Source organism: Vulpes vulpes, chromosome 1 (genome assembly GCF_048418805.1).
Source record: "Vulpes vulpes isolate BD-2025 chromosome 1, VulVul3, whole genome shotgun sequence".
Taxonomy (NCBI): Eukaryota; Metazoa; Chordata; class Mammalia; order Carnivora; family Canidae; genus Vulpes; species Vulpes vulpes.
In genome coordinates, this window is record NC_132780.1 from 46,595,120 (window position 1) to 46,618,431 (window position 23,312).

At 39.7% G+C, this 23,312-nt stretch overlaps 1 protein-coding gene across 2 annotated transcripts in view; it reads right to left on the bottom strand.

Annotated features, from left to right (window-relative positions):
- Positions 1-253: 253 nt before the first annotated feature.
- SLC28A3 (solute carrier family 28 member 3) overlaps positions 254-23,312 on the bottom strand; it is a 57,399-nt gene continuing 34,340 nt past the window's right edge. For both annotated transcript variants that reach the window (XM_072763222.1, XM_072763215.1), the window contains 12 exons: positions 22,958-23,035; positions 20,624-20,704; positions 19,111-19,191; positions 17,712-17,837; positions 15,698-15,828; positions 14,376-14,544; positions 13,775-13,972; positions 6,243-6,324; positions 5,240-5,338; positions 4,883-5,003; positions 3,798-3,949; positions 254-3,116 (listed from right to left, as the gene is read on the bottom strand). In XM_072763222.1, coding sequence (XP_072619323.1) covers positions 3,823-3,949; positions 4,883-5,003; positions 5,240-5,338; positions 6,243-6,324; positions 13,775-13,972; positions 14,376-14,544; positions 15,698-15,828; positions 17,712-17,837; positions 19,111-19,191; positions 20,624-20,704; positions 22,958-23,035 — 1,293 coding nt within the window. In that variant the 3' untranslated portion in view covers positions 254-3,116; positions 3,798-3,822. The remainder of the gene's footprint in view (positions 3,117-3,797; positions 3,950-4,882; positions 5,004-5,239; positions 5,339-6,242; positions 6,325-13,774; positions 13,973-14,375; positions 14,545-15,697; positions 15,829-17,711; positions 17,838-19,110; positions 19,192-20,623; positions 20,705-22,957; positions 23,036-23,312) is intronic.

Consider the following 23,312-nt stretch of genomic DNA (forward strand, 5'->3'; position numbering starts at 1 on the left):
TTGCTAAAGACGAGTGGAGACATCACCATGTACCCAAAACTCCAATAAGGGGAGGAGGGGAACTTTCTGCCAGTCCAGAGCCCATTCAACATTTACAGGGGATTGGTAAGATTTCTGGACACAATAAGCCCAAAGTAATCATCAGCTCATTTGTCTGGTCTGTGCCCTTACTCTTCTTTCTCATGTGGCTCAAGAATAATATGCCCTCCTCAGCTCAAGGATGGAAAATATTAAAAAAGAAATCAACATGGGATTTATGTGAATAGGGTTGCATTTGAAAAGAAATATCACATATACACACAAAGGTAGATGAATAAAACACATTAGAAAGATTAGATCACAAAGCAGTAAAAATTAAGACAACATATTTCTCCAAGAAGCAATCTGACAATGTATATTAATACCAAATATACACACTCCCGTCAGTCCACCTAGGAAACCTCCATATAGACTTGTCCTGCTCAATATGGTAGCTGCTAATTGAATTATGGAACTATTTTATATGTGGAACAGAGGAAACTAAAATTTTACTTTAAAAAACTGATGCTCATTTCAGTTATTGGAAAGCCTTTAAGTGCGTTTGGAATAATTTGGGCATGTGTATTTACTTTCAACTAAATTTTATGAAATCTAAATACAGATCAAGTATTGCCAATGAAAATGTGTCTTAAGATGTGCTCTAAGTATAAAAAATATACTGGATTTTAAATGATTAGTTCAATAAAAAGAATATGAGATAATTCATTGAAATGATAATATCATGAGTATATTGGGTGAAATATAGTATTAAATTTAATATTACCAGTTTCCTTTTACATTTTTAACGTGGTGACTAGAAAATTTTAAATCACATGTGACTTGCATTATATTTTTATCAGCTAGCACTGCTATAGAATAAAGCTAATAATATGCGAAGTAAATGGGCAGGTATTGTTCCAAGTAGTCAAAACCAAAACCAAATCCCCAAAAGTGGATGCTTGTCCTTAGAGGAATGGTTAATACATATACATAATATGTCATGGAATATTATGAAGCCTTTGACAAAAATAGTTAAAGTTTTGCCAGTGGACCTGAATATCCACAAAGTATTATTATTATTATTATTGTTATTATATTCATTTATACATGAGAGACACACAGAGAGAGGCATAGACACAGGCAGAGGGAAAAGAAGGCTCTTCACGGAGTGCCTGATGTGGGACTCGATCCTGGAACTCTGGGATCACGATCTGAGCTGAAGGCAGATGATCAGCCACTGAGCCACCCAGGCATCCCACAGAAAGTAATATTATTGAAGAAAAGTAAGCTGCAGAGAAATGTGAGTGGTCCCAGAATATCCCAGTATGGTAGAACAACCATACCAATCCTCAATAAGATATTTTTGTAAAACAGGACCTGAATAGGAACAAAAAGTACAGAAAGCTATATGTCAAGTTATTTTACCTGGGTTACGTGTATGTGGTGGGCCAGGGATAAGGAAGAGGAAGGAAGCAAGAAGAAAGAATGTAAGATGTTTAATTCCTTCCTTCTCCCAGCATATATATTACTTCATTTGTGTGGAATCGTACACACAGACACACACACACACACACACACGCACACACACAGAATAAGAAGGGAAGCATAGAGTTAGAACTATATAAAATGACTTGGTAGGAATGTCCAAGATATATTGCCAGATGAAAAGAAGTTGAACAAGATATTTAAGTGGACTCTTTCTAGTTCCATAGAAGCAACAAATCCTCTACATATTTATATATGTTTGAAGGAAGGTGTGTGTGCTTGTCACTTTTTATTACAAATGGATATTACTTTCTGCAACTGAAAAAAAAGAAAACTTTAAAAACAGGACAGTAATTATTGCTTTCTTTAAAATAAGAGACCTCAGAGGAGACCTATAAGCATCCAAAGAACAGTAATGGCAACAGACAGAATTTGAAAATTAGTTGGCCATAGAAGCACACAGAAAGAGGAAAGAAATTCTCTTTGAGAGTCTCAGGAATCCGCAAAATAGAAAACTGCAAAGAAATGACACGATAAAAAGGAGTTAGAAAGATAATAGCCACAGTAAACCAAAAAGAACCAACATATGAATAACTGGAACACCTGACATAATGAAGACTTTTTTTGAATATTGCCACAAGGAATGTAGAGAAGAGAGGGAAAAAACATGTAAATGTAGTTTCCTAAAGTAAAATCTAAATACTGAAAGGGCATATAAATTTTAAGAAAAATTTGATTCAAATGATCAATAGTTAGGAATATCCTAGTATATTATACTTTAGAGATAAAGAGTCCTTTGGGCCTTTAATATCATTCTTCACCTCTATTGCCACACACACACACACACACACACACACACACACACACACACACCAGCTACTTATATATACATTTCAAAAAATAGTGCACGAACAAGAAAGAAACCATAGCTAAAATAAATTCAAGTATTCCAAAACCCTTTTCACGTATCTCTTTCTGGAGAATCACCTTTTGACTCAGTCATTGGTGTTCTTGTTTCCTCACACAATGTGGTCTTTGTGTTACTAAGAGAATTGGTGATGAGCATTTCATTTAAGAGCACCCTGTCATTGTCTCAGGAATTTTCTTCTGACACACATTAAATCTCAGAACCCATTGAGGAAGGTTCTTATTTGATACCCAGGAAGCAGCTTTGGTGCTGTTGCTTTCCTGGTGAATGGAAGTATCTGTGGAAGGCTTCGAATGTCAACCAGGACTTAGTTTTCTCCCTCCAATGGTTCTTAAGGGACATTTCGACAGAAAAGTAGTGCTATTTTCCAGTAATGTCAACAGGAACAAACCAAATTTACACACGAGTAGGCTTTCTGTTACGGGACAGGTGACTCCTTGAAGGGAGACATGGATATCGTGCATCCATGTAGTATATCATATTTTTTTCCCCAAAATGCTCAGTACCCTTCCCTAGGACAGGATAATTCATCCATAACCATTGACATTGCGCTCATCATGATTAGCTTTGGGTGATGGAATGTAGTAGAAGTGAAGGGTCCTTCGTAGCAGAAGTTTTAAGAGCCACCTTTTTTTCCACCTCTCACAACATACCCCACATAGTGGCTGCTCCTTTAGCCTGGGTCCTAGAAGTGAAGACAATATGATTTACCACCAGAATTGACCCTCAATAGGCATATGGTGTAAGTAAGAGAAAAATAAACTTGCAAGTCACCAAGGTTTTTTGGCTTATATCCTATTGCAGCAAAATTTAGGGTAAGCTGATTGGTATAAATCTCTAAGCATATAGTATTTAAAACCTGATTCTAGAATGGTCAAAAAGTTCTCTTAGGGAATGCTTGATTTCTGTAGGACTTCCTCAGGCAGGCAATGAGCGGGTGATAAGTGATTGATTCTTTTCCATGTGAGATTCAACTTCTGGCTGTTTTAGGTCAGCCCAGGGTGACTGCAGTGACCTCCCTTCTTTTTAGAAGGGAGCCACTCTGGGTGTGGCTGAGCCACAGCCCCATTGTTGTTACCCTTCATTTATGCCTGTATTCTGGTAAAATGCCATAAAATTCTAGGGTCAGAAAACATCTTTGGGACTGGAGACAAGAGCTCATCTTAAGATACCATAGTAGTTGTTAGTGGGGAAGGGTTCGCAGAAGGGAAGGAAGGAAGGAGAGGAGCGTGATTCTGGAGATCCGAAAGGTTCACTCCTGTTTTCCTTTTTTCCAATTAAAGCTGATTCCACAATGAAAGTATCAATCTGTGAAGAATAGTTTTTTTTTCCTCCCCAAAGCAGAAAATTCAGCATCTATACCTACAGTTCCATTGGAGAAGCAGCTGCACTCAAAATGCATCAGGGATCCAACTGCAGTTCAGTGTTGGTGGAGTTAACAATTTGCAGCAGCCCCTTAAAGAAGACAAGCTGTGGTTTCCTCCTGGGATGATGACACCAGGACCGTTGACAATAGTGCTGGTGAAAAGTGTAATAAAACAGTTAGTTGGGCTGTAGAACAGAAAAAGTAGATAAGCAGGAGAAGTCAGATTAAACATAGCATCAAAGGGCAAATGGGGTAGGGATATTGATTTTGCAGATAGAAACTGTACAGAGTGGGAGTGGCCAGATGGGTCACTGGTTGCACCTCATGCACTGTAGCCCACCACTATCACTATCACCATGTTTTCAGGACAGCCTGCACTGCTTGGTGCCCTTGAAAGAGGCAGTAACAAAGAATTAGTGCTTGGGTACTAGTTAAGGGTATGGACTCTATAGACAGAAAGACCTAAAGTTTGCATCTTTATTGTCCTTGGGAAAGTGGTATAGCCTCCTCAAGGCCTATTTTTATTGAACACTAAAAAGAGCAATAGTTCTTACCTTATACTGTGGTTTCCAGGGTTAAATGAGCTAATTCATACAAAGTGCTTATCACAAAGCTGAGGGCATAAGAAATGCTTGTATCGAACTAACTAGTATTAGTTCCTAGTCTCAGCTGAGAAAAGTCAAAATGAAGGGTGATCTAAATCCAAATAAATTTTTGCACAAGTTATTTATTTTTTTAAAGTTTATTTATTTGAGAGAGAGAGAGAGAGATAAAGAGAGAGAGAGAGAGTGTGTGTGTGTGTGTGTGTGTGTGAGTGTGAGTGGGGTGTGGAACAGAGGGAGAGGGACAAACAGACTCCCCACTAGGCTCTGAGCCTGAGGCAGGGTTCCATTTCAGGACCCTGGGATCACGAGCTGAGCTGAAACCAAGAATCGGACACTCAACTGAGTGAGCCACCCAGGTGTCCCACAGGTTCTTATTTTTAAACAGATTTATAAAGTTATAAAAATAAGTGGATGGGCTCTATAGGCCTAATTTGTTTATTAATAATGGATATAAAGAAGTTAGACTCAAGAATACAATACCTGTTCAATAGAGATTGACAACAAGATACCACATCTGTTGTGTTCGTAGGTGAACTGGAGTTGAAGGCATTCTCTAAAATGTAATGGCAGTTGATGTCTACAGGGGTGCTGGAGAGTAGTCCTGGAAGTGAAATAGAGTGTCATCTATTTTATTAATTTACGACATTACTGTGCCCTCCTGTTCCAACTTCTCAACCATGTTCCACACATTTCACTTTACAATACGCTCAGCAGCAGCTCTGCCTCTCAGCTTCCGACAGTAGCATATGCTGCATCTGCAGGTTGGAGGCACGGCCCCCTGAAAGCTGCCATTCTGTGGGCTCTGGAAGACAGGACACAAAGGATGGCATGTGGTACCTGCAATACAGGCTGTCATGAAGCAGGCGACGGTCCCTGCAATCAGAGCTCTCACTGACCCCGATGTGATATCACGCTTTCTGGAAGGAGCCATAGATGCTGGGAAACATGGAAGAAGGAGATTAATGTTGAGGTAATTGATTGGGAATTCCAAATCCCCAGCCTCTGAGAATTGTTCTAGGGCTGGGAGTCTCATGACTTTTTCTTTCTTTCTTTCTTTCTTTCTTTCTTTCTTTCTTTCTTTCTTTCTTTCTTTCTTTCTTTCTTTCTCTTTCTTTCTTTCTTTCTTTCTTTCTTTCTTTCTTTCTTTCTTCTTCTTTTTCTTCTTCTTCCTTTCTTTTCCTTCCTTCCTTCTTTCCTTCCTTCCTTCCTTCCTTCCTTCCTTCCTTCCTTCCTTCCTTCCTCCTTCCTTTCTTTTTTTTCCAAATTAGCTGGGAAAAATAAAGATTCTAGAGCTTAATGATGAGCTTTACATCCAGAGAAGTTCTCTGGTGGGAGAGGAAAGGAATACATTTGTCCACAGGCCCAGAAGCTTCCATTTTTTACAGAAGAAGCGAGTCCTAAGTTTTATCACAGTGTATGGAGGGCATGGCAAGGCAAACAGATTTCAAGGAAAGATCCAAACATTTGCAACTCATCATCACCATTTATTTCTATGCCTATAGAAGACATCACTAATTAATAACAGCATTTTTCCACTTTCACTAGGCCTCAGAATCCTTCTCCAGTGGCCCTTAAAAATTGACTGGAATTGTCATACAAAGTGAGACCTAGTGTCATCCTTGGGTAGACAAGCCCCTGTACATTTGAACAAATTCTGAGTTTAGCTTGGGTATACAAAGGAAAACTATATGGCAGAGCAGGGATAAAAATAGACTGCAAAGGATTTACTACTGTCCCAGGGCCTTTTCTTCCCCTGACACAAATAATGTTACAGAACAAGATGGAGATTGAATGTATGTTTATGTCACATGCATTATTAAAGAAAATTCTTTTCACTTACAAAGTCCGCCGATCACTATTCCTAGAGAACCGATATTCGCAAAGCCACAGAGAGCATAAGTGGCAATTGTCTCAGAACGAATCTGTAAACAAGCATAAACACTTAGAAGTATACATGGCATGACTAGCTTAGTAAATCTGACATCCTAACCAGGCTTCCTTTTCTGACTATGGAATTAATATTGACAAGTAAATATTCAGTGCATGATGTCAAACAACTGTTGTTTCATACACTTTTTTTTGTCTCCCCTTGAATTTTGAGAGAGGGAAAAGGGCTGTGTGGATTCAGAGATTTTCTACAAAGGAATTGGAATTGATAATCTTGGCCTCTACAAATGCCACTTTCAGCCCAATGAAAAAATTCTTTTTTTTTTTTTTAAGATTTTATTTATTTACTTATGAGAGACACACAGAGAGAAGCAGAGACATAGGCGGAAGGAGAAGCAGGCTCACCGTGGAGAGCCCGATGCAGGACTGGATCCAAGGACCCCAGGATCATGACCTGAACCAAAGGCAGACACTCAACTGCTGGACCATCCAGGCATCGCTTCTTCCTTGTTTTTATTAAATATTTTTATTTATGTGAGAGAGAGCACTAGCTGGGGGATGGGCAGAGGGAGAAGCAAGCTTAGGTCAGGACTTCAGGATGATGACCTGAGCCAAAGGCAGCTGCTTAACCAACTGAGCTTCCTAGGCACCCCCAATGATAACTTCTAATATTCAGTATGACCTGGCCACCTGCTATAATGTACCAGGCCCAGTGCTAGCTACTGAAGATAAAAGATTGGTTCCAGAAAATATTCACATTACATTTGTTTGACAAAGGATTTATTTAGAATCTATAAAGAGCTGTTATAATTTAATAATAAGAGGACAAGCACCTAATAAAAATGACTAAAATGTTTTTACAAGATATATATATATATATGTATATATATATATATCACATCAGAATTTCTTCTTGTGATTGAGTTCTAGTTTTTACAAGATATATATATATATACATATATATATATATATCACATCAGAAGATGTTTGACATCATTAGTCACCAGAGAAATGCAAAACAAACAGTAACATAATACTGCACATCCACTAAAATGGCTAAAAAAATCAGACAATACCAAGTGTTGACAAGGATGTAGAATAATTGGATTTCTTGTACATTGTTGGTGGGAATATAAACTGACACAACCTGTTTATAAAGTACAAACATGCTAGGTATATTCCTAGTTTCTTATCAAGTTGGTAGACATTGCTGCATTATCCAGCAATAATGTTCTTTGGAATTTTCCCTGGAGAAGTAAAAATCTATATCCACAAGAAGATTGTACATGAGTATTTATGGCAGCTATAATAGCTTCAAGCTAGAAACAATCCAAATACCCTTCAACAGACAAATTGATAAGCAAATAATGGATATCTATGAAATAGAATGCTACTCTTAGTAAGTATAGTAATAGTAAGAAGGAAAATATATACATGCAACTACATGAAAGCTAAGTGAGTCCATTTGTATGATTTTACAAGCAAATGTAATCTATAGTGAATGAAAGATCAGGCTGTCTGGGAATGAGGGGATGGGTCGGGGTACTATTGACTGCAGGTGGCCCTGAGAGAAATTTTCCAGGTGTGATAGAAATGTTCTATATATTCATTGCAGTTGTGGTTACACAGGTGATACATTTGTCAAAACTCGCATATACACAAAAAAAGGAACTTTATTGTACATAAATTATACTTAAAAGGAAAGGGATTAATTTAGTTAAGAGGAAACACAGGTATAATAGGAGTTCCTTTCATTCATAAAGAGATTAATTTAGTAAAGAGGAAACTCATAGATATAATAGGAGTTCCTTCATTCTGGCTGTGGTGTGTCCTTGCCTCTCTTTGGTCCTCAGCTCTAACCATCCCCTGGGAATGTCAGGTGCCCACATTACAGGGCAGTAGAAAGATGGAGGGTGAATTTGTGGAAGTGTGAGCATAGCCCTCTGGTTCTGATCTGACAACCAAGAGGTGTTGCTCAGGCCAGATAATTGTGATGCCCCCAGCTTTGGTTTTCTTACTCAGCATTTTACTGGTTATACAGAGTCTTTTCTGATTCCATACAAATCTTAAGATTATTTGTTCTAACTCTGTGAAGAAAGAGCAAGGTGTTGATAAGGATTGCATGTAATGTGTAAATTGCTCTGAGAAGTATAGACTTTTTCACAGTATTTATTCTCCCAATCCACAAGCATGGACTTTGTTTCTTTGTGTCTTCCTCAGTTTCTTTAATAAGTATTTTGTAGTTTTTAGAATATAGATCCTTTTAGCTCTTTAGTTAGGTATATTCCTAGGTTTCTTATGCTGTGGGTGCAATTATAAAAGGGATTGATTCCTTAATTTCTCTTTCTTCAGTCTCATTGTTAGTGTACAGAAATGCCACTGATTTCTCTGCATTGATTTTGTATCCTGCCACATTGCCAACTCGCTGTATGAGTTCTAGAAATCTGAGGGTGGAGTCTTTTGGGTTTTCTATATACAGTCACATGTCATGTGAAGTGGGAGAAGTTGACTTCTTCTTTGCCAATTTGAATGCCTTGTTTTTTGAATGCCCTTTATTTCTTTTTGTTGTCTAATTGCTGAGGCTAGGACTTCTAGTACTACTTTGAATAACAGTGGTGAGAATGGACATCCCTGTTGTGTTCCTGATCTTAGGGCAAAAGCTCTCAGTTTTTCCTCATTGAGAGTGATATTTGCTGTGGGCTTTTAATGGATGGCTTTTATTGTATGAGGAATGTTCCATCTATCCCTACACTGTGAAGAGTTTTAATCAGGAATGGATGCTGAATTTTGGCAAACGCTTTCTTTGCATCTACTGAGAGGATCATATGGTTCTTGTCTTTTCTCTTATTAATGTGATGTAACAGGTTGATCGTTTTACAAATGTTGAACCAGCCTTGCATCTCAGAGATAATTTCCACGTGGTCATATTGAATAATCCTCTTAATGTACTGTTGGATCCTATTGGCTAGTATCTTGGTGAGAATTTTTGCATCCATGTTCATCAGGGATATTGGTCTGTAATTCTCCTTTTTGTTGGGGTCTTTGTCTGGTTTTGGGATCAAGGTAATGTTGGCCTCATAAAATGAGTTTGGAAGTATTCCCTCCCTTTCTATCCTTTGAAACAGCTTTAGTAGAATAGGTATTATTTCTGCTTTAAATGTTTTTTAGAGTTCCCCTGGGAAGCCATCTGGCCCTGGACCTTTGTGTCTTGGGAGGATTGTGATGACTTCTTCAATTTCCTCGCTGGTTATTGGCCTGTTTACGTTTTCTATTTCTTCCTGTATCAGTTTTGGTAATTTGTGAGTTTCCAGAAGTGCATCCATTTCTTTCATATTGCCTAATTTGTTGGCATATAGCTGCTCATATTTTCAAAATTTGTATTTTCTTAATATTGGCTGTGATCTCTCCTCTTTCATCCATGATTTAATAATATCAGTCTTCTCTTTTCTTTTTAATAAGGCTGGCTAAGGGTTTATCTATCTTATTAATTCTTTCAAAGAACCAGCTCCTTATTTTGTTGATCTCTCCTACAGATCATCTGATCTCTGTCTCATTGAGTTCTGCTCTAATCTTTATTATCGCTCTTCTTCTGCTTGGTTTAGGCTTTATTTGCTGTTGTTTCTCCAAATCCTTTAGGTGCAAGGTTAGCTTGTGTATTTGAGTTTTTCCCAGTTTTTTGAGGGAGGCTTGTATTGGAATGTATTTCCTTCTTAGGACTGTTTTTGCTGTATCTCAAAGATTTTGAATGTTTGTGTTTTCATTTTCACTAGTATCCATGAATCTTTTAAGTTCCATTCTAATTCCCTGGCTGATCCATTCATCTTTTAGTAGGATGCTCTTTAACCTCCATGTTTTTGGGTTTCTTCCAAATTTCTTCTTGTGATTGAGTTCTAGTTTTAAAGCACTGTGGTCTGAAAATATGCAGAGGACAATCCCAATCTTTTGGTATTGGTTGAGACCTGATTTCTGACCCAATATGTTGTCTATTCTAGAGAAAGTTCCACGTGCGCTTGGGAAGAATGTGTATTCAGTTGCTTTTGGATGCAGTGTTCTGTATATATCTGTGAAAACTATTTGGTAAAGTATCATTCAAGACCCTTGTTTCTTTGGTGATGTTCTGCTTGGAAGATCTGTCACTTGCTGAGAGTGCCCTGTTGAAGTCTCCTACTGTTAGTATATGATTATCTAAGTATCTCTTTATTTTGGTTGTAATGGATTGATATACTTGGCGGCTCCCACATTAAGGGCATAAATGTTCATGATTCTTAGGTCTTCTTGTTGGATAGATCCTTTAAGTATGATATAGTGTCCTTCTTCATCTCTTACTACCGTCTTTGGGATAAACTCTAGTTTATCTGATATGAGGATTGCTAACTCAGCTTTCTTTTGAGGGCCATTTGAATGGTAAATGGTTCTCCACCCCTTCATTTTCAGGCTGGAGGTGTCCTTAGGTCTAAAATGAGTCTCTTGTAGACAGCATATAGATGGGTCTTGCTTTTTTATCCAGTCTGATACCCTGCGTCTTTGGATAGGATCATTTACGTTCAGACTAACTATTGAAAGATATGAATCTAGTGTCATTGTATTATGTATTCAGTCCCTGTATTTGTGGATTGTTTCTTTGGGCTCCCTCTTTCTTTTTACTGGGTCCCCCTTAATATTTCTTGCAGAGCTGGTTTTGGGGTCACATATTCTTTCGGTTTCTGCCTAGCTCTTTCAGAGCTGCCTATTGGAAGCTCTTTATCTCTCCTTCTATTCTGAATGACAGCCTTGTTGGATAAAGTATTCTTGGTTGCATGTTCTTCTCATTTAATACCCTGTAAATATCATGCCAGACCTTTCTGGCCTGCCAGGCTCTGTGGAGAGGTCTGCTGTTAATCTGATATTTCTCCCAATATAAGTGAAAAATCTCTTGTCCCTCACTGCTTTAAGGATTTTCTCTTTATCTTTGAAACTTGCAAGTTTCACTATTTAATGCCGAGGTGCTGAATGATCTTTATTGATTTGGGGGAGAGTCTTCTCTACCTCTTGGATCTGAATGCCTGCTTCTTTCCCCAGATTAGGGAAGTTCTCAGCTATTATTTATTCAAATATCCTTTATGGTCCTCTCTTTCTCTCTCAGCCATTTCTGGAATCCCAGTTAGATGTATATTTTTCCTTCTCAAGCTATCATTTATTTCTCTAAGCTTTTCCTCATGGGTTCTTAATTGTTTTTCTCTTTTTTCCTCAGCTTCCTTCTTTTCTGTCAACTTGCCTCTTATATCACTCACTCTCTCTTCTACTCCATTAACCCTAGCAGTTAGAGCATCCAGTTTTGATTGCATCTCATTTAATCTATTTTAAATTTTGGCCTGAGGAGATCTCAATTCTGTAAAAATGAAGTCTCTAGAACCCTTTACGCTTTTTTCCAGAACCACGGGTAGCTTTATAATTATACTTCTGAATTGAATTTCTGACATTGTATTTAAATCCTAATTCTGTAACTCTATGGCAGAGAGTTGTTCTGCTTATTTCTTTTGTGATGAATTCTTCTTTCTAGTTATTTTGTCCAGTGCAGAGTGGCCTTCTTCTTGTGGTGATATGAAATGATAAAATGCCTATGTGATGTGATAAAGGGTAATAAATGATGTAGGTGTTCTGATGTAATGTTAGATGATACATCAGAAGGAGGAGCATCTATTTCTGAACCCCAGTTAATCTTGGTCAACTGAAACTATGTTGAGCACACTTCCTCAGTTCTGAGAAACCACTCTGCTCCAGAGTGGGTTCCATCTAGAGTTTTATAATAAGAGGAACAGGAGGCTAAAATGTTACTGTTCTTCCTTTTCCCATATTTGAGTGATGGAAAGAGCTGCATTGCACTAGGAAATCAATAATACATCATTTGGTTCTCCCAGAGCCTAAGCAACGATGCTGGATATACAGGGACAGTCATTGTAACACTGCTTCCAATAGCAGAAAATTGGAAGCAGTATCCATCAACAAAAGATGGCTTAAAATTAATAATTGTGTTCAGTCTATAGAATACTCTTTCACAGACACTGATAGGGAATGGCATCCAAGATATCTTATTAAGTGCAAAGAGCAAGAGTAAGAGCATAATACGGTACAAGGAGAATAAGTGAGCAGCAGAAATATAGGGAGGATGACTTACTTGTCCCTCTTGCTTTTTTGTACCTTTTTAATATTATGCCAGGGTGTGTATAAATTAAGTGTAAACAAACAAACATGCACAGTATTTCTTTTATGTTAAGAAAGAAGAGATGATGGCATAATGAAGAGCTCATCCTGTGGACAACATGCTACATACATATTCTGACCTGGATAACATTGGGCTTTGCCTCATGGACCTAGATCTTATGCATTGGTCATGTGGTGCCTTTTCCAGGGATGATGTGACATCCCCACCACTTGTTGGTTGGTAAACAAAAATTGCAGGTACTCATCCCCATTTTGTTGCCTGTAAATAGGAAAATGGGAAAAAATGCTTTTGCCATTTTGACTAAACAGTAGGAGAAGCTATTGAGCTCCTGTCTTCAAATATCCTCTGTGGATCTGCCTCTGGTTGGGATAATCCCCAACCCGAATCAGTCCTACTGTTCTGTCTCTATTCTTGTAATAATGTGTAGAAACCTGCTCAGCACTGCTAGGATTATGAGCTTCCTTTGCTCAGTATAAAAACTACTTTCTTTTGGTCAGAAGGTTCCCCATTTTCCTAAGAGTTTCCATGTGTGGGACAATTCTGTTTTTCAGGAAAGAAAAGCTGGAGACTCGGCTGTAAAATGTGACCTAAGTAATGGCTTCACCCACATTCCCTGTCCCATCTGAGGTCAAGCAGACATGAACAAAGCCTTGGAGTGTATTGATCTGAAGTCCTGACATAGTTATAGGGTGCTTGTCTCAAAAATTCAGACCACAACCCAAGCTCTTCTCTTCCCTCATTCACTTGAAGAGTAGCAACTGTGTCTCACTATTTCCTTAGGATTTCCAGGCACTATTTTGCATTTAGGCAGTTTCTCAGAGTTCATAGACTTTCTAAGGCTGGAAGGAAGAGACCTTTGACATTATTAGACTATGATCCCATGAGGGCAGAAACCTCATCACTTGTTCCATGTTGTGGCCTCAGTGTATATAGGTGCTTTGCACACAGAAGATATGTGGCAAATATTTTTTCATTGATTCTTGTCCCAGCTCATCTGACTCTAGGTTTGGATCCACAGGTCTCAAAAGTAAATGATCATAGTAGTAAGTACTAGCTGTGTATACCTCACACAGAGATACACACACATGGATTAATTCAATATAATTGAAAATTATGAGTTGCTATGTTCAGTATGAGCTCCATGAGATCAGGGATTTTTGGTTTGTCTTTTTCTCTGATGTATACCCAAATGCCTGGCCTACTATGCACAAGCACCAGTGACTACTTAACCAATGTAGATATGTGAGAAAGAAGTGTATTGAGAAATCAATCTATTTACTCACCGACATATATTGTTGCACACCATTCACAAATTGGGGTCCGGCCTCTTTTCTTAAACTGATCAATTTTGAGAGGTGTTCATAAGCGACAAATTCATTGAAAAATGTCTTATAGCCTATGAGTTTGGCCACCATGAAGCTGTCTTGCCATTCCACTCCCATCATGAAGGAAAGGGGCATGAAGACATAGGAGCATATTATCTACAAAACTCAAAAATAGATTCCTTATTAGAGTGGTGATTTGCTTCTTGTTTCTCTGCCTCACCCTTGTTACAAGATTTTTCTCAACCTCTCTATATCTCCTTTAGGTGTAGAAATTTCTTCACATTGCTTTGCTCATCAATTTCCATTAGGAGTCAAGGTTGGCATTGGGGTATATGAAGTCACCTGAATTTCTGGCATGAGGTCAATCATTCTCTCCAGGAGGGTGATAGGAGTTGGGGGGCAGGAGGAGGTGGGAGGATGGGCGATACATGATGAGTGTGTGCATTGTGTAAGAGTATACTACAGGTGGTTACGGAAGGCAATTCACAAACCTATTTTTTTTTTAAAAAAAACAAAGATAGGTAGAAACAAAATGGAGAGAGACATGATAGAATTATACCTCAAAACTTAGTTGTGGGTAGTCAAACATGTTTCCAAGCCAGGACAAGGCTGCATTCACAAAAGACAACAGGGCCAGGAAGGCAATCAGATTCACAGCTATATTTGCCACAAGGGAGATGGATGAGGATGCTCCCTGTGTTGCGGCTTCTAGGAGGTTCCTTGAATCACTTTATCAAAAAATAGCAATTTCAGAATTACCAAGGTGTTGTCAGTGGATGGACATCACAGGTGTAAGAATGGAATAATCAGAGCTCATTTGGTTGGAGACACAACCTCGCAAGCTCATGCCTTGGTCAAAATAACTAAATTCTATGACATCACTTCTAATTGCTTATAATTCCTGAGTGTAGGTGATGGTCATATGGGTGTTTCATGGTTATACTACTCTGTTAATTGGGGAAGAGGTTATAATTAAAATTTGGGAAAAGATAAAAATATTTTAGGTTTAAAATTATATTAAGGTAGCTACTAGAAAATATTTATAAAATATTAGTAAAATATTAGTTCATGGCATAAGAACTAATAATTCAAAGAAGGCCTGAATATCCATCACCTCAATTAAGAAATGGAGTGCCACCATCACTTTTGAGTACCCCTTCTTCCTTAATCTTATCCTCTTCTCTTTAATCTCAGAGGTACCTGGCTCCTTAGAGGTTGCTTATCATTCCCTTTCTTTTCCCTTTTCCTATGTGATTGTATACCTAAATAATATGTTGCATAGGTTTACACATTTGCTTAACTTTACAAGTGGAATCACACCTATTCCATACATGTATTCTTTGACAAGTTGCTTTTTACTGACTATACCTATATACAAACAGAGGATGAATCCCAGCAACATGTTCATTGATGGATTCTGTTATTGAATTTGATTCTTTTGACTATCTTGAACCCCTTTATCCTTTTCACCCTTTCTTCCTTTCTTTTGCACAGGGCAAAAAAATGAACTGAAGAGGGGTTAAAGATATCTATATCATACCTTCATACTCCCTATTATATAAGAAACTTCCAGAAATGGTTGTCCCATAGCTTTCCAACGGTCTTAAATCAGTGCTCAATAAACACTACACCACATTTAAAATGAAATATCTACATTAAATGGTTAAGGAAATGTATTGACATTCAAGTATTTAGGAAGCTTTTCAAGTATTGAAGAAGGATTTTTTTTTTTTTGGAAGTCTAATGAAGCCTGATAGTCACTGGGAAATTACATTCATTTTAAGATCATGGGCTCTCCAATGATCAACTTTTGTCTGTGCTTCGAATTTGGACACCCCCATCCCACCTCCCCAGCTTGTAGGAATGAGGTATCCCACTTACCCAGTTTCCATTTTCATGGCATTCTTGAGGGTTATTTTAGGTGTTTCTGTCTCAGGCCAGAAGAGTTTAGCCACAGCCAACGATGCAGGTGCAGACATCACTGAAGCAGTTAAAAGGTGGGAGGCTGAAACCTGTGATTTTGGGAGAAGGGCCAGCTGAAGTGTAGCTTTTCTGTTGTGCTCAGAATGAACAGCCCAAAAGCTTTACAAGGGGAAATAAGGGCAGAATGGAGCCTGCCTCACAATAGTGTATATTTGGAGGCTTGGGAGCACTCAGTGAGCCATGTGAGCATCACCTTGAGAGTCAGAGGACGAAGGGAGGAATTTGTGCTAATTGACCACATCCTTTGGTGAGAAGCCCAAAACCAAAATCTAATCATTTCAGAAGAGAATGAATCCTGGTAAAACTTCCGAAGAAGATTCCTTTCCCTCCCTGTGGACCTGATGAATGTTTAAATAGTCCCGAAAGTACGTATTTCATTAGATCATCAGTTTAGACAAGGGAAGTGTCTGGGGTGCAGGCACAGGTACACCCCTCTCTGTCTTCCTTTCAGTCTTCTGAATTCTGTGGTGCCTTTATATAATATTCATTTATCCAGAGTCCCTTTAATCTGTAAGTGATTTCTGTTTCCCTCACTGTGAACCTACTTAAACTCTTTTGCCTTTCGTCCCCACATGCTTATTTTGTTTCTGAATTCTCTCCCCTATATTTTCAGAATGCCAGAATTTGCACTTGCCTCCCCACTCCCAGTCCAGCCAGCACATTTTCGCAGGCAGCATTCTTAGAGCAGTGGCTGAGTGGACCATCTGCAGATCCAAACTGCTATTCCTGAGAACTCTTTCAACTCCTCCCCCTTTTTAGATATTTTATTTATTTATTTATTTATTTATTTATTTATTTATTTATTTAGCAGAGAGAAGGACAGAGAGCACAAGCAGGCGGAGGGAGAGGGAGAAGCAGGCTCCTCGTAGAGCAGGGAGTTGGATGCGGGCTCCATCTCAGGACTCTGAGATCAGGACCTGAGGTGAAGGCAGATGTTTAACTGGCTGAGCCTCCCAGGCGCCCCCTCTTCCACTTTTGCTCTTCACTCTTCCTATTGGTTGGCTCTCCGAGGACTGGTTGAGGTGGAGGGATGAAACCCCCCTCTCTAGTAAGAGCTCCTACTCACCTGGGACCACACCTCTTCATTTTTCCATGTCTACACTGGAGGCTGCCTCTCTCTGGGGCTTACAAGCTCTGTGCTTGGGGTACAAGCACCGGTTATAATGCTCTGCAGCCCTGTGCCACACACCAGCAGCTCTCTAACTGGGTTGCACATAAGAATGTACAGTAGGAATTTTTTTAAAAAAATTACTGATGCCTGGGTCTCACCCCAAGAGCTTCTGGTTTAATTACTCTGTGGCATGGGCCTGGACGTCCGGGTTCTTAAACATTCCTGGGTGATTCTAAATGTGCAGTAAATTTTGAGAACCACTGCTCTAAGCCACTGGTCATAAAACTTTTTCTGTGAAGGGCTAGAGAGTAAATATTTTTGGCTTTTTAAGGCCACAACTACTCAACTCTGTAGCATGAAAGCTGCCATAGAAGAATGAATAGAGTAGCTGGTTTCTAGTGAAACTTTAGTTACCAAAAAGGGGAGCAATCTAGCTTGGCCCACACTTTGCCGACCCTCAGTCTAGACTGCCTTTACTAGTGACAGTAATAATGGTTTTGTTATTGTTTTATGTTGTTAGATATTTGGCCAAGGGAACCTCATAATATGATTTCATTCTACCACACTTGAATACAATTCAGTTTTAGGCGGAAGGATTTGAAAGTGAAGCCACAGAGATCCTCAGGGTCACTCCATTCCAGGGCCAGAGGAAGAATACCAACTAAACAGCAAAAGGACACTCTTTGGCCTCCTATTCCAACAGCAGTGGTCAACAAAAGACAGAGATATAGAGGATAGTTATAGATCAGCAAAGAAAGAAGAGGTTGAATTTTCCATAAATTTATCTTCAAATGTTCTTACCCCAAAAGAAATGTATGCACCCAAGACACTTCCAGCAATGGTAGAGAACCCAGCTGTCATGATTGCATGGAGTTCAGACTTGGTGATGTGTGGTAAGTACGGTCGGACCAGCAGTGGAGACTCTGTCTAGAAACAAAGCAAGACAAGATTAAATGCTCTCTTTTAAATCATAGGAATGTGTGCCCATCTACTAAAGATTCTCTCTCCCTTTTATTTTTTAACAGAGCCCAGTGCAGGGCTTAAAAACACGACCCCGAGATCAAGAACTGAGCTAAGACCAAGAGTTGGACACCCAACAGACTGAGCCACCCAGGTCTCCCTGATTCCATTTTCTAAAGCAGTATTGCTTTGTTATTTTTTGAAAGATTTATTTATTTGAGAGAGAGAGAGAGAGAGAGAGAGAGAGAGAGAGAAAGAGAAAGGGAAAGAGAGCACAAGTGGAAAGGGCAAAGGGAGAGGGAAGGAAATCTCAAACAGACTCCACAACAAGCTTGAAGCATGACTTGGGACTAAATCCCAGCACTCATAGAAGATCATGACCTGAGCCAAAACCAAGAGTTAGATGTAAAGCAGTATTTCTAAATGTGAACCACAGACAGCTCCATTAGCATCACCTGGGAACTTACTAGATATGCAAATTCTTAGACTTACTGATTCAAAAACTATGGGAATAGGACCAGCTATCATACTGTTTGAACAAGCCTTCAGTTGTGGTTCTGATGCATATTCATTTGAGAACTCACACCATTGATGTCTGGATCATTGAACTAGAGTTCAATATGTCAGTGTGCATATTGAGTCATGTGTAAAGTGTGCAGGGTTTACAGGACTAATTCATATAAGGTCTCCACTAGCCTAGTCTACTGGCCAGGTACACTTTTCTAAAGTTGGAACACTATTGCCCAAGTAACCGAGCCCTAGCCTTGTGAACTGGTGACTTCACATCTTCCAGCATCATCGTGACCGACCATAAACCTCTTTGCTTACACCAAAGGGAAATAGAGATGTCTAAGAACATACCATCAACAACAAGGACAGGTTACAGGTGCCCACAGTGGCTATCCTAATTGGGAATCATATACCCCACTCTTTCTCTTGGGTGGAAAGGAGTTAGAGAAAGTGTTGTAAGGGCTTGAATCCCATTACGGAGGACAGGTGGCCTGTTACATGGGACTCTCTATAAATAATAGCTGTACTTTTTGCATAGTAAGTATTCAGTTGAGCACCACAGAAGCATGTGTGCAATTTTACAAGTTTCCCCTCATTATTTGTAATTGTTCTGTAAGATGGAATGTGTTGAGCTTCACTTCATAGACTAAATAGAAACTTAGTACATGAGCCTTCTTACCCCTCAGGTAGGATTAATCGAGTCAAGATGGTGTTAGATTCTACAACTTACCTGTCCAACGAATATATTGCCAGCAGCCACTACAGACTCAATAGGAGAAGATCCCATAGTAACTAGCATTACCCATCCGACCTAAAAGGGGAAAAGGAACAAAGTCAGTGAAGAGCTGTTTGTATATGTGACACTTCAAAGTAGGAATGAAAATCTTTCAAGGAAAATGCTTTCAAGAATTGTTGGCAGGCCAGCACTGGTGTATAATGTGAGCGTATGTTATTTAGCCTACAAAGTGGACCCATCAAATCCTCCTATGTGAATGGTAGGGCCGAGTCACTGTATATCCTCTGAATTCATACTTTCATTATACAAACAATTGTCTATCAAAATGTTGTATAAGAGTAAAAAATTATAATAATTGCTAACAGTCATGACAAGCTTTGCTGCATTCCAAGCACTGTTTTAAGCTCTTGATTCAGGCAATGAATTTAATGATCACAGCAACCCTTTGTGAGAGGTCCTGTAATCATAGCCATTTTATAGCAAAGGAATCCAAGGCACAGAACACGTTAGTTGTTTTGTCTGAGATCACCCAGCTAGTAAGTAGTGGGATGTAGTTGAGGTTTGGCCTTTTGTGCTAAACTCTCAAATGAACATGGTTTATGGTCCCACTTCTACACTAGCCCTTCCAGCTAGAGACTGTGGTGCCCGCTTCAGAATGGGAACATCCTGTTGCATTCTGTCCTTCCTTTCTGCTTAGACATGAGCCCAGTACTGCTGAATGTTCAAGTCAACAATCAGAAAATTACACTGTTGCTGAAATTCTGAATTCAGCTGGTATTCTTTCTCTCTGCTTCTCTGTCTCCCTCTCTCTCCTCCTTTGTCTCTCCTTCCCTCTCATTTATGTATTTACAAGGATCAAGGGAGAGCTATGGCTGTGCCCAATCTCTGTATGCACCGCCTGGTTTGGGTGTGCATTTGCACTAACTTACCCATTTCCTCAGGTTCTGATTTAACACAAGTCTAGTAGAACTGACAGATGCTGAGGTGGCAGGAATGAGATTAACTTTTCAGATGTTTTTTATTTAAAAAAAAATTTGTGTGTGCTTATCAAGTCCCTCAGAAACACAAAGCAGCTTCCCCTTCTTGCTTTGATCTTCTAACAACAACTAGAGCAGGCGTCTCCACTTTTGCAACATCCTGAGGGAAAGCCGGGACTCCATGTAAGGCACAGGGAAACACAGCCAGGATGAAGGAAGGGTGCTGTTCTCCCCACAGATGTCTGCTCTGCTGGAGTCAATACTCTGGTCAAAGAAGTAATTACTAAGGTTTCCTGAGATAGCCAGCAGGTCAAAGCCCCGTTAAAAGTCTCTGAGATAAAATTTGCTCTATGGCTACATGTAGGATTTTTTGGCGAGGGTCTAATAACTTGGGGCTGAAGGGGAGGTGATGGAGGATCTTGGTATGAACATAAAGGCATGTTGGGAAAACCTAGATAAAAGGCATTTAAGACTTTGTCCCCAAATAACCAGCTGTACACCTGTCACCCAATCGCTTCAAGTCCCAGTACCTTTCTAATGATCCACTGCATCAATCCAAGGTAGTAAAGCATGGACATTACGGTGCTGAAGAAAATCACGATTGGCAGGACCTGGGGGTGAGGTGGGGGGATGAAAGCAATCATGAGTTGATGTTGGCCTCGGCATATTAGTATGATTCAGATCAGGTCTCTCTCCTGCCTCCTTTGCCCTGCTGAAACATCATCAACATACTGGAAACTCCTCTTGAATCAAGTGACACTTTAACCAGGCAGTTTCCCCATCTATAATCTCTTATTTGAATTTGCTCTGGATAAGCTTGAGTATATTTCATAGGAAACTTGACTATTTTTTGGTTTCTCTGCGATGATGAGTGTTCTTACTGTAGTTACTCAGAGAAGGAATGCAGTTTTGGGGGGATTTGTAACAAGTAGATCAACAAACTAAAGGCCACTGGCAGATATTCTTGAAGTTCTGATATTAAACAGCCTCATTAGCAGAATATCCTGGTCAAAATTGAGTGCGAGTCACCTCTCAGATTTCTTATTTAGAAAGGCTACAGGGATCAGATATGGCATGATATGTGCTTACATGCACTGCCTTCCAGAGAGTAAGCACTTATTCGTTTGGCTTTTATTTGTTTTTTATTTTTGTATATTTTTAATTAGAGTTCAATTTGAGAACATACAGTATAACACCCAGTGCTCATCCTGTCAAGTGCCCCCCTCAGTTCATGTCACCCAATCTCCCCATCCTCCCGCCCACCTCCTCTTCTACTACCCCTTGTTCATTTCCCAGAGTTAGGAGTGTCTCATGTTTTGTCACCCTCTCTGATTTTTCCCACTTATTTTCTTTCCTTTTAAAATAACAATTATTTTATTTATAGATTTTTTTAATTGCTAAAAAAATGAACTTTGGAAGCTAGTTTACTTCTGTGATACCACAATTGTCTTTTTTTGGATCCTGTTTCCCTGATGTTTTTGGGTGCCTTCAATGCAGCCTGTTTCCACAGTGAGCGGTTTCTACCCTGCAGAGAATACACAGAGCTGTGGGCTGGGTCCCTCCGTACTCCTGCCCCTATGTACCCCTTCCCCTCTGTTCTCCAGCTAAATGGCCAGGGACAAGCTGCCACCAGACGCATAGAATGACCAAGGACAATTCGTACAGGATCTAATTTAAAAAATCTATTAATAATATATATTAAAAGACATTTTGTGCCATTACTCAGAGCTCAGTCACTTATGTGCTTTTATTGGCTTTAATGGGCAAGCAGAGCCTTCCTGAAAGCTTCAGGGATTTATTGGGGGCTTATCTCGTGAATGTTCCCACAGGGATTCTGCTTTGGCAGAAAGGATGGAGGCCACTGCTCTGGGAAAGAGGAGGTGGTGGGTGGGTGGGTGGGCAGGAAAAGTCTAAAGAGTAGCAAATTAGGCTTTCCCAGTGACTTTTCTTTTTCCCAGGTGTAGGTTCAATTCTTGAGAGCAGCATATTTCCAAACCTTTGGCCTTTTGGAGATGGCTTAATTATCTCAGCACCAAAGCATCAAATCAGCAGTTTAAAAAATCAACAAGTCAAGAATCAGTATAAAAGATGGCCTTTTATACTGGGTAGTTTGGAGGTAAGCTTAGAGTCCCTAAGTGAGAAAACAACTTAGAAGTATGGAAACCATAGCACTGCAAGAAAGAATGCTGTAGAAAAAGCCAAATTTATCCTTGGGAACTCATCAACAAGTATTTGCAGGGTCTTGACAGGGGAAACTGTGCTTCCTGGGTTTGTGGGAGTGCAGGGAGGCCAGAATGCTTTTCCCCTGGAGAATAATGTCCCCCCTTTGGTTGGGAGAAGGACCAGCCTCCAGGTCTGCTGTGCTGAAGGAAGGACATGAAAGGTTTTGCACGGAAATGGCTCTGGAAGAACAGAGGTGAATGTGGGTGGGCAGCAGTCACCTGTTGGGAGGCTGAGGGGGTTCCTGAGCACAGTGCTGTCACTGATCCTGGGCCTAGAAGCCTTCAGTGGCCATGTGCCTGATCATGGCCAGGTACCAAGTGTTCCTTTCCCTGATGTCACAGATACTGTTACCCCATAGGTCTTTTCAGTAGTATCTCAGGCAATGCTAGGAGCCCTCTCAAAACTATTTGTATATTTCTGATTTCCTTTAGATGTTTCTCTCTGTGCTGTAGTCACAAAGAAAATGTTTACAATCTGTGGACTTCAGATAAAATCAGATAAGTGGAAAAAGGCAATGCTGTGCTATCTATGTAGGACATGACCAGCAGGTGTATATCTGGTTTCTGGTCAGGTTTTATCAGAATAAAGACCCAGATGGTCCTGAAAGGAGGTAACTACTTCAAAAAGGGATTTGGTTTTACCTTAAATGCAAATAAGTGGTCTGCGTACGTTTCACCGAAGACAAATTCTGCACCAGCATTAGTATATTCCAAGAAGGTCTGAGTTAAAGAAAGGAAGAGCCGACAATCATTACAACCTGGAATTGGTGGTTACAGTCCACCAAGGAGGAGCCCAGCAAACGTGCTGGTGGAGTTGTGGGAGGACTATCCTCATAGCTTTCCCCGCTCCGGTAGATGGCGTGGAAGTATATTTTTGAGCTATAACTGCATACAGATTTCCTGTCGTTTGTGACATTCAGTATGACTCTGGGATGCTTAGGAAGGAGCCCGCTGTGTCAATTTGGATATAATCCTCAAGACATGTCAGAAATAGGTT